Genomic DNA, 11295 nt, shown 5'->3' with positions numbered 1-11295 from the left:
GGCCTCCCTGGGGCTTGTTGGGAGTGCCGAGCCGAGGGGGGCCGCCCTGTATGAGGGAAATGCCCTTGCCAGAGGCACCAGCGATTCCCCTGCCCTTAGGGCAGGAAGTGCCCCGCACTCTTCAGAGCACTGAGCTGGCAGCTTGTGTGGGGTGACCGCCCCGCTAGCATATGGGGTACAGGTCAGGCTGCCCCTCAGTCCGAGAGAAGGAGCATGCGAGGGCCCGGATGCCCAACAGCGTTTGCCCAGGGTGCCGCCTGCAAGCTCGCCTCCAGCCCCGGCGGAGCCCCGGGGCCCCACCCCGGTGAGAAAAGCCGGCGACGTGTTTGGCGGGGTGGGGCGGGAGGACGGGCGGGGCCGGTGGCGCTGCGCAGCGCTCGCTCCGGGGCGGCCTCGCCTCTCTCTGTTCTCCCGACGGAGCAGCGGTGGTTGACTCGGACCTGATCGCGTCCTGCGACCTGTGCAGCGGCTGCCTGCAGAGAAGAAAGCGGCGGTGTCCCTCGTGTGCGGAAGGAGCCGTGCGCAAGAGCGAGCGAGGAGAGGAGCGGAGCGGCAGCGCGAAGAGCAGGGGAGAGAGAAGGGTGCTCCTGGGCAGGGGATCTCCCTGGCTGCAGGGCTGCGGGCCCCTGGAGCATCCCTGGCTCTTCCGGGATGATGGCTGTGCCTCTGGAGCAGCTCCTTGGCGCTTCCTCCTCCTCCTTGTCTGTGTCCTGCAACAGCTTCTATCGCTGCCCTTTTCCCAGCTATTCCGTATTAGCTGCGGGCACCCAGTAAAGCGCTTTCTCCAACCGTCTCTTGGCCATTTGACTACTTTCCTGCCCCAGGCCGCTTTAAGGGATGCAGCACAATTGCACCGCACACGCGATTTTAACCTTCAGCAACCACTGGCGTTTTTTCCATGTGTGTTGGTCCTGGCTGGTTGCAGGGGGAATCTCTGGCATATCAGGTGCTGGTTTCCAGAGACGACTTTGGTGGTGGGGTGGTGTTGCTGTCAGAGTGGTTTATGCTGGTTCCTCTTTGGCCAGAGGTGGAGCTGGCAGGGCACTAGTTGACGGGGCAAGGGGAGGGACGTGTGGGCTGTTAGGGGCAGAATTGGGGGTGCGGGGGTTGTGTAACCGGCCTGAGTGGTGCGCAGAGCGAATTGGGGCAGGGTTTCTGAGTGGAGGCAAAGCCCCAGCCCTTGCTGCCATCTCAGCCTCCATCGGTCTGCATTTTGATGCTGGGGAGGGCCATCGGTGATGGCAGTGTTGCCATTCGCTTCAGAGAAGCTTGTGACACATCATGCTTGTCCTCAGCTCTCAAGGTGTGTGTCTCTCTGCAGCTGAGTGCCAACGAGTGGGAGTGGAGGTGTGGAGTGGAGGAGTGGTACCTGTTTCACACTTGTGGGCACTTCTTAGGGAGCACCCACAGCGCCGTGCACAGGGTGACACCTGGAAACTCGCGGTGTGGATGCTCAGTCCCCGTGGGAGAATGGCGAGGTCTGGGTTGCCCTGTGCAGCTCAACTTCTGCTGTAGGTCATGGAGGGCAGCAGGGGATGATGGACGGCAGCCTCCGGACCCAGCAGGCCATAGCGAGTGGCCAGGCAGAAGGCGGGGTTCCCTGGCAAGGAGCCGTGGATGCAATATGCCCCCATCTCTGCCAGCCCTGACGCTGCGGGGGAGGAGGAGGCCACCCCAAGGCAGGACCCCCAAAACCAGCTGGAGTCAGCAGACCCTGCCCCAGACCCCCTGTACCACCCGTCACTGGCTCCAGTGTGCTTCCACTGCACCCACAGGACCAGAGACCCCCAGCGCCGTGTCCCCCCACTCAGGAACCGGCCCCACAACGGCGGTCGCAGTGCAGCTCCCCCATCCCCGCTGCTGCCCCCGTCCCGGGCCGGGCCGGTTCCGCAGCCGGTGCCACTCCCCGGAGCTCCTCCGTACCGAAGGGGCGGGTGCAGACGCGGCCGCCGGCGCGGGCCGCCGCCTCCACCAGCCGCACGGAGCCGGAGCCGGAGCCGGAGCCGGTCCCGCAGAGCCGCTGCACCACGCCCAGCCCCGCCAGTCCCGCGCGTACCGCCACCACCCGCCGCACTCCGTGGCCCTCCGTGGCACCCGCAACGCCCCGCCCCGCTCCGCATGGTCCCGCCTCCGCCAGGCCCCGCCTCTTCCCATCACATCCTCGTGTGTGAGCGCAGCAAGAGCGGGTTGGATGGAAGGATGGTGAGGTGGTATGGGAACGGGCCGGGTGATGCCGGAGAAGGACTGACTCTTCATCAGGGACTGTAGCGATAGGACAAGGGATGATGGGTTCATACTGAAACAGGGGAAGTTCAGGTTGGATATAAGGAAGTTCTTCCCTGTGAGGGTGCTGAGGCACTGGCACAGGGTGCCCAGAGAAACTGTGGCTGCCCCATCCCTGGCAGTGTTCAAGGCCAGTCGGACGGGACTTGGAGCAACCTGATCTAGTGGAAGGTGTCCCTGCCCGTGGCAAGGGGTTGGGACTGGATGAGTTTAAGGTCCCTTCCAATCCAAACCAGGCTGTGATTCTATGAAGGGTTGTGATCAGTGGTGTAGTCAGCAGCGTGCCCTTAAGCCAGGAGGGACAAGAGTATCTTGGAGGCCATAGGGAGGAGTGTGGCAACAGGTCGAGGGATGGGATCCTCCCCCTCTACTGACCCTGGTGAGGCCACATCTGGAGCACTGTGTCCAGTTCTGGGCTCCTCAGTAAAAGACAGACAAGAGGCCACAAAGGTGATCAGGGGTCTGGGGCATCACTTATGAGGAGAGGTTGTGGGAGCTGGGCTTGGTTAGTCTGGAGAAGAGCAGACTGAGAGGGGATCTCATCAATGCAGATCAGTATCTCAAAGGTGGGTGCCAGGAGGATGGTGCCAGACTCTTTCAGTGGTATCCAGTGACAGGACAAGGAGCAATGGCCATAAACTAAAACACGACTTCCACCTCAACACAAGGAAGAACTTCTTTCTGTTGATGGTGGCAGAGGAGTAGAACAGCCTGCCCAGGGAGGTTGTGAACCTCCCTCTCTGGAGATGTTCCAAACCCACCTGGACATGGTCCTGTGTGACCCACTCTGGGTGGCCCTGCCTTGCTAGGGGGTTGGACTGGATGATCTCCAGATGTCCCTTCAACCCTGATGATTCTTTATTTAGGAGGGATTTTCCCCACCTCCGTTTTTCCAGCAAGCAGCAGGGTGGGACCACATGGAAGGGCATGCACACCACAGCAGAACACCAGCCTGGTGGCAGCTTCATAGGGGAACCATGGCCATACATCCATCCACTCCCTGCATCCCTTCTTGTGACTGGGGGTTGGACTCAGACACCCCCCACCTCCCCATGGCCAGACCCAATAAGCCCAGCTCCTTCCCATCTCCTTGTGGGTTGGGTGCTCTCATCTCCAACCCACTGGGGTCACAGCAGGGTCCTCACATCCCCCTTGCACAGCCCAGGATGTGGCTCCACCATCACCCTTCCAGCAGGGCTGCCTGACTGGTGGCTCCTGCCTGCCCTGATGCCTCGGTTTACCCCGGTGCTGCCTGCCTGCACGGTGTCACTGGACCATGATGAGCTCTCAAGCAAGGAGGACAAACCCTGATGACCAACGGCTGCATGGGAAGCACCATCACCACAAGTGTGTCAGGCCAGCAGTAAGGAGGGGACAATAGGGGATGTCCCAGCTGACGGAGAGGGGCCAGGCCACTGGCATCTCCCTGGGGACCCACCACTCTACTGAGACCCCTCCATCAGCTCCAGGATGCTGCTGTAGAGTCGCGCGGGGGCATCCAAGCCCCAGATGAAGTCCCAGTGGTTCCAGTCGGGCATGTGGCTGTAGGTAACAAGGTGGGCGATGCGGGGCAGTAGCAGGCGGATGTCTCTCCAGTCAGCTGCCCAGTCCTGTCCTCCCGACCACACTGCGGTGGGCACGGGCATCTCCTCCACATGGTACAAGGGAGGTGTCTCCTGGAGAGACACGGGGGGCTTTGAGGAGCTGCTGCTGTTGTCCACCGCTGCAAGCCAACATGTCCCCACACCACAGAGCCCTGGCACCTCCAGCCACCAGCACTGCTGGTGCAGCCTCCTACCTGGTGGTATATGGCTGGGTTTTCACTGCCATAGTCAAAGGCTTTGAATTCTCCTGATTTCATTACCTGCAAGGAGAGGATAGGTCTGCGGTGGGAGGCCAGGGAGCACCTCTGGGCAGGTCCTGCATCTCCTAGCCTCCTAAAAGGATCATGTCGTGAGAGGAGGTCGTGATGCACAGAGGTGGCATCCTTCCAAAGCTGGACTTTCTACCTTTTTTAACAGGGTGATGCTTTGAGCTCCAGCTCCACTCCTATCCCTAGCTATGGGTTGGCAAACCAAGGCATTGCATGTGACACTTCGGCTGCTGCGGTGTGAAGCTCGTACCTCTGCAGACCTGCTCATCACCAGCTCATGTGCAGGGTGGTGCTGGATGATCAACAACCTGATCATTCTTACTTTCTTGTCACACTCTGGGCTCAGAGTATAGAAACATCAGTCCCAGGTATTGTAAGGGTTGCTTCTGTGCTAGGAACCTACCTGGGCCCAGTGTATCATGGTTTTGACAGATGTCCTATCCGGATAGTGGGATGTATACACATCCAGCCGTGTCTGCAAGGAAACACATTCAAACTATCATAGACTAGAGCACAAATCTGGTGAGGAATGGCTGAGGAAAGTGGAGGGGCTTAGTCTGGAGAAGAGAAGGCTCAGGAGAGACCTTATCACTCTCTGCAACTGCTTGACAGGAGGATGGAGCCAGGATGCAGCTGGTCTCTGCTCCCAAGGAACAAGTGACAGGACAAGAGGAGATAGCCTCAAGCTGCACCAGGGGAGGTTTAGGTGGAGATTAGGAACAATTCCTTCCCCACAGGGTGCTCAGGCATTGGAACAGGCTGCCCAGGGCAGTGGTGGAGCCACCGTCCCTGGAAGTGTTCACACACTGTGTAGACGAGGCCTTCAGTGCCATGGTTTAGTGGTGGTCTTGGCAGTGCTGGTGAATGGTTGGACTTGATGATCTTAAAGGTCTTTTCCAACCCAGTTGATTCTATGATTCTGTGATTGCTTTCCAATGGATAAGAGCAAGGATGGCAGTTGCCAGATGATGCATTTCCCAAAACAGCCACTGCTGAGTCAAGCTGCCTGGAGAGTTGGGCCAGGAATATAATCTTCATTAAAAACCCATTGCTCTCAGACAGCTCCAGGAGGAGAATGGTGAAGGATGAGGTACCCTCTAGCTCCTGGAGATACCTCTTCTGGGCTCAGGGGCTGTGCTGAAGACCTTAGTGACTACTTGTGGTCACCCAGGGTGGGTAGGAGCAGGGGCTGCACCCAGGAGTGCTGGTGGGATGTACAAATGGTCTCGGTGGCAGTAGGTGCTGCTGGGTGCTCCCAAGTGGTGCAGCCCAGGGCTCCGGCTCTCTCATCCCCACGCGGAGTGGTTGCACTCACCATGTTGAAGTTCTTCTCGTTGTAGCCACCCAGCAGGAAGAGGAGGTTGGCACAAGGCTTGTGCAGCAGCTGGTTCCTGCAGAGCTGGGGGAGAAACCTCCACAGTTTCCTCATCCGCAGCGAGGCGTCCGTTCTGCCGAGCAGGAGCTGCAGGAGCAAAGGGCAAGGTTGGTGTCTGGCACTTTCCTTCCTTGAGCCTGGACCTCAAACTGCCCCCCTTGATGTGCCACCAGCCGCTGTCCCCTGAGCTGTGTGGGGAGGGGATGTGTGGCGCTCACATGGGTCAAACCCACTTTTCCTTTGCCCCCCTGCCCTGCTAGTTGCCCCTCTGCACAGTTCAGTGCAGGAGGTGATGCTGACTGAATGCACACCAAGGAAATCAGTACTCGGGACTCTCTTCTGCCCCCCAAGTGCTGGGTTTGTCATTAACATCAACACAGTAAAGCTGCTCTTTCCCAGGTGATCTGTCCATGAATTCAACAGGTGTCCCCACAGAAAGACCAGCTTCAACACCTTAAGATCCTGCAGATGGAAGGCAGGCGTGCACTCAACAAAGGGACTGTGCAGGGTGCACCTGCACCTGATGAATCGTGTCTGTGCTTATAAATCAGCAGGAATTAGCTGTCTCCTGCTGTGTCAGATAGCCCTGGGGGCTGTGTCTGGGCACAATCCCTTTTCTAGCACTGGCGTGTTTGGGAGAGGAGAGCATGGAGCAATCCCCTACCTGTAACGTCTTGAATTGCCTGTCTAGAAGGAAGGACAGTTTCATGATGGGACTTCTGGCATGTTTGACTGTCACTACTGGAGCCAGGGCAAAAAACAGTTTGATTTTCTGAGCCAGTTCTGGCATGGATGAAAAGGCAATGAACGCTGAGGAAACAGAAAAACAACCTAAGACAGGGTTCATCTTTCTTCAGGTGCTTAATCTGAGGGTATGCTTGCCCAGACCTGTTTAGCTGGCATTACATCCAATTAGAAACCTGGGATCTCTTCCCACCTTTCTGCTTAGCATTAGTACTAGAGATGTCCAGAAGGAGGCAAAGCCTTTATTCCTGTGGTTAGAAGTGGCTGATGAGGCACTTCAATGACTACTACTAATGGGAAGTCCTGCCCCATACACCAGGTAAAGGGAACAGTGCTGTCATATTCCATCAACCCCTGCTAAAGGGTGTCATCATCACAGAGATTATCTCATACCCCTGATGGCCCAGGTGAAAAGAAGCACAATGCATTTCATTGGAAAGCAGAAGCTGTGACATCCATGCAAAACGCCTTTGGTTTTGATGCGGGATGCTGCAACTTGGTTTTCTAGGTTGAATTATAGTTGCAGCAAGGAGCTTTCTGACTCCCCTACGAGCATGCTGGTCCTCCCAGATGTCTTATATGAGAGCATGGCTTGTGTGCCTCATTGCAAGAGACCTTCTACCTAGTCTGCCTGCTTGTCAGCCCTCAAAGATTGGACCTCTCTGCTTCCTGCTTACAAACACCAAAATGAGGATTTTCAGGGTGGTCCAGGCAGTTCTAACACACCAATCGTGCAGCCCTGGGAGTAGCCAATGTAATAGATCTGCTTCTGTCCAGTCTTCTGCAGGATGAAGTTGATCATGGCTGGGAGGTCGTACATTGCCATCTCATGGAAGCTGCAACACAGGAGCAGTTCACTGGTTATAAGATAACACCCGTAGAGCAAAGCTCCCTTTGAATTTTGGCTGCCTTGCATTGCTTCTGTACTGAAGGGCTTAATATCCATGGCTGATTTACCAGGAGAAAATTCCTATGAGGTAGGAGAGCCCTGTGCTGGGTGAAACTGCGCAGGGGCTGAATGTATCCATCCTGCCACGGCCTCATCCTTCCCTGAAAGGGCTTAGTCCTCCCATAGCCATGGTTAGCAGCAAAGAGATTGTGCAGAGCCTGCCCAGCTGCGCATCCAGGTCTGCAGCCCCAGAACTGGCTCTTGTCAGGGTTACAGCACCAGCTCTGCTCCTAGAGATGCTCTTTCCCAGCAGTGCATGGAGCACTGGTTACTGCCCATGTGCTTTTTAGTGTGATAAGGTGAAGCACAGAGGTGCTCTATCAGCTTTTTCTTACTGGAAGCATGTTTATGAGCTTGGGAAATCCAGGACTGCTCTGAAGATCAGTTCTGGAGAGGCAGTAGCAGTTTAAAAAGCCATTCTTGGGAACAAGGTTTCTGTGGGCAACATCTAGGAGAAGGGTAGGTGGCAATGGTGCTTCTGGACCCCTTGCTGGGGGGGTTTGGTGAGGGAGGTCCCCACAGAGGCCCCAAGATAGGGCTGATGTCTCTGCAGGATGGATGTCCCCATGCATGCAGCAGGGCCAGGCAGCTGCAGGGAGCTGCTGGCACCGTGTCAGCAGGCAGGTCTGCACAGGTACCTCCAAATCCCTGGCACATCACCGGGAATGCTGGGGGAGGCCATACCGGAGATGTGGTGCTCTGACTTGCCTGCTCGGAGGCACCCACCTCTGCCTAGAGGTTAGTGACAGGCAGAGGAATGGGCTGTGCTGTTGTGATGTGCTCCAGCCCACCTGAAATCCCAGAATTCAGCCTGGTCAGCAGAAAGGTGCTGGTGTCGCTGGGACCAGCTTGTCCCCCGGCTGTTTCCCAGCCAGACGTCATAGCCAGAGTCTGCGAGTATGAAGCCAAGGCTGTTGTTAGATAGGTTTTCGACCCAGTGGCTGCCTTCTCCGAGTAAGCCGTGCTGGAGAAACACGACTGGATTGGGCCCTGGATGTGAAAGAAACAGCACATTGCACTGAACCAGAATTCCTCTGCTTATTCACCCCAAATTCAGGCCAATAAAGCCTCTTTCTCACACTGCCAGAGAACATACAATGTGCGTTCGAATGACATTTCCTTGCTGTAGTTGTCTTGTGGTGGTTGCCCTCATTGTCTCAGGCTGGAGAGCTGCAGATGTCCCTCCTAAGCCTTTGAGACCCCACCAGCTCATCCCCACAAGCTTAGTGCAGCGGACACTGAGAACAACCATGTGAAAGCTCAAACGTACAGGCTCATTCCTGAGATTGTTCAAACCTCAGATGCACAGATTTATGGGGGGGGAAATTAAATTAAGATATATCTCTTAAGATACGTCTGCATCCTCTGGGCCTTTTTAAGGCTCAGGTCTCTGCTGGATGTGACAGGCAGTTGCTGTGCTGTAGACACACTTTTCTGTGCTGGCTGCTAGAAGTGTGACTGTAAATCTGAGAAGTACTGTGCATTTGGTATTTTTGCTTTCACAATAAATGCTCCCCTGGCTGGTCAGGCTCATCCCTTGTTGTTATGTTGTTTGCTTGGGTTTTTTTTTTTTTTTTGCTGGCTTCCTTGTGAAATAGTCACGTACCTCTGTTCCTAGGATTTGGTCTTCCATAAGGAATCCTGTTGAGGCTGACATAGTAGCCATCACGAGTCAGGACTTCATACTCCTCACTGGGGTACCCTCTGTGGCAGATGATTTGGCTCTGGGGAAAGAAAAACACAGGTGGAAAGCTAAACCTCCCCTGGCACAGCTTGAGGCCGTTTCCTCATGTCCCGTCACTTGTTCCTTGGGAGCAGACACCAGCCACCTCCTGGCTCCATCCTCCTGTCATGTAGTTGTAGAGAGTGGTCCCCCCTGAGCCTTCTCTTCTCCATACGATGCCCCATGAGATGCTAAAGGGAAGAGGAAATGCTCAGCTTGTTCTGTGAGCAGGAGGGGGTGAGTGGCAGCAGGGCTCCCTCGCAGCTGCAGCAGCACATGTATTTGAGATGTTTCCAAACCCAAAGATTGAAATGAAAAGGATTTACTGACATCTGACATGTCATGTCACACTCTGAGCTGATGTGTGGGGCAGATAAGATAGCAGGGCATATTGAACCTGCTGAGCTGGGCTGACTGGAAGGGCAATAAGACAAACCCTGTAGGATTTGTCTCATGGTTCTTGAGGTTATTGCCCGAGTTTTATTTATGCTGAAAACTCCACAGATTGTGAAGTTTCAGTCTGGTGAAATCCAGCTGTGGTCCTGCCTACACATCGCCGTATGCTTGCTTTGTCACGCAGTTGGCAGAAGGGATTAATTTTAGCAATTTAATTGCCCATGTCATGGGTCCATTTAAAACCACCTTCAGAGAGTTGCAGAACTCACCTGGACTTGCCGCAGCTGAAGGAGAGAAGCCATGCACAACTTTTGACCCTTCAGGAAGGTGTCTGATCAAATCCAGGCTGGGTTTACCCCCTTCTCTAACTGACCTGGTAAGTGAAGTGCTGGCAATTGCAATTCATACTGCTGGGAGGAACAGGACTCCTTCAGGAAGCAGGGCTTGCTAATGATGGTATGGAGGCAACATCAGACTGCACCACTCAAGAAAACCAGCACACATGAAGACCCAAGCTTCTCGACATACGTCCCCTCCATCCCTCTCTCCCCAGATAAACGTCCCCAAGCTTTCAGACAGAGTGGAAGTCCAAAGTTCTCCTGACTTACAACATTCATGAAAGTCTCGGGATTTATAACCTTTTTCTGCTCGATGACATCTTCTGAGTTCACGGGTGCTTGTGTTAAAACCAGGATTGCAATCAACAGCCACATCTTGTGCCTGTGTAAAATATTACTATTACTATTGCCATTGCCATTGCTATTGCTGTTGCTATTGCTATTTAACATTGTTATGAATGTCTGTTTCTACTTCGTTATGATGGGTTAGGTTTCTTATATGCCTGAAGACCATATATCACGGTCTGGGCTGGAAGCAGAATGGATTCCCAATTCCATCTACCATTACAGTCCATGCAAGGCTCTTCATACTCCTCCGTACAGACTGGATCTGGTGCTTGGCAAGACCCATTTTTATATTTTTAATGGTAAAAAGTAGAGAAACTGCTTTATAATCCAAGAACTGATAGAAAATACTGTCAGGCCAATTGTCACAGAGGGGGAATTAATTCAAAGTGAATTAATTAATTTAAAGTAAGGGTTTATGCTATAGAAGGAACACATTTAGGTTGGCTGGGCTATGACTATGTCTATACTTTTGCTGTTTCTCTGTTGCTTAGCTTTTGCACCCGGAAGCCACTATGAACAGAAGGATCCTGTGAACTGAAACTGGTAGAGCCTCATAGGAAGGCTATTTATAAAATAAGTGTAGCCTAAAATAAAAACCCAGAAACCATTCTGATCACCTTAGAGACTTTTCTTTTCCAAGCAGAGATCTATTTTTAATATACCCGCTTAATATCAGATATGATTTTTAATCCCTTGACAGGCTCTTATGCTATGACAGTAGCATAAGTTGCAAATCATCTCACCAGCCATCTGGTTACTCTCTACCTCTCTTCTTCCTCCTCCTAATGGGTCACTCACACCATGAGATGTATCTGCTCTCTGAAATATTCCCAGTAACCCTCTCTATGGTATTGCCAATAGGCAAGTTACAAGAACAAAAGCAATGAATGCTTTTCCACCCTCAGGATAGCTCCAATGCAAATCTGAATTATGCGAAGGAAAATACATTACCTGGCAGAGGCCACTGTCGTAACTGATCAGGCTGGTGGTGTGAATGGTGGTGGCTCTATCATCACCAGTATTAAAACCAGCACGTTGTGTCAGATCCCTGGCACCATGCTGGACCACATCACGTCCTCCAATTAAGTGATGTGTGTGCTAGTCATGTCTTTGATAACTTCCTCTGCTTGGCCATGTGGTCATGACTTTCGTGGTTGCAAAGGATTGTTTCCAAAAGCAGTGGAGTGGTGCAGCACGGAATTTCAGCTATGGAATTGCACCCTAAGCTCACGGTAGCCATAGTAAAAAAATGTCAACAGGTTTTCT

The 11295-nt window shown here is 53.8% G+C and overlaps 1 protein-coding gene across 1 annotated transcript; it reads right to left on the bottom strand.

Annotated features, from left to right (window-relative positions):
* Positions 1 to 3131: 3131 nt before the first annotated feature.
* LOC115608958 (putative lysosomal acid lipase/cholesteryl ester hydrolase) lies at positions 3132 to 10182 on the bottom strand. Its single transcript, XM_030488538.1, has 9 exons — positions 9952 to 10182; positions 8831 to 8948; positions 8016 to 8214; positions 7002 to 7111; positions 6196 to 6341; positions 5472 to 5618; positions 4560 to 4631; positions 4082 to 4147; positions 3132 to 3959 (listed from the first exon to the last, which is right to left on the bottom strand). The coding sequence occupies exons 1-9, from the start codon at positions 10129 to 10131 to the stop codon at positions 3726 to 3728; spliced, it is 1272 nt and encodes a 423-aa protein (XP_030344398.1). The 5' UTR covers positions 10132 to 10182; the 3' UTR covers positions 3132 to 3725.
* Between the last annotated feature and the right edge of the window lie 1113 nt (positions 10183 to 11295).

The sequence above is a fragment of the Strigops habroptila genome, chromosome 5 (assembly GCF_004027225.2).
Source record: "Strigops habroptila isolate Jane chromosome 5, bStrHab1.2.pri, whole genome shotgun sequence".
Lineage (NCBI taxonomy): Eukaryota > Metazoa > Chordata > Aves > Psittaciformes > Psittacidae > Strigops > Strigops habroptila.
Note: the sequence above shows the minus strand (reverse complement) of the source record. Positions and strands in the feature narration are given on the sequence as shown.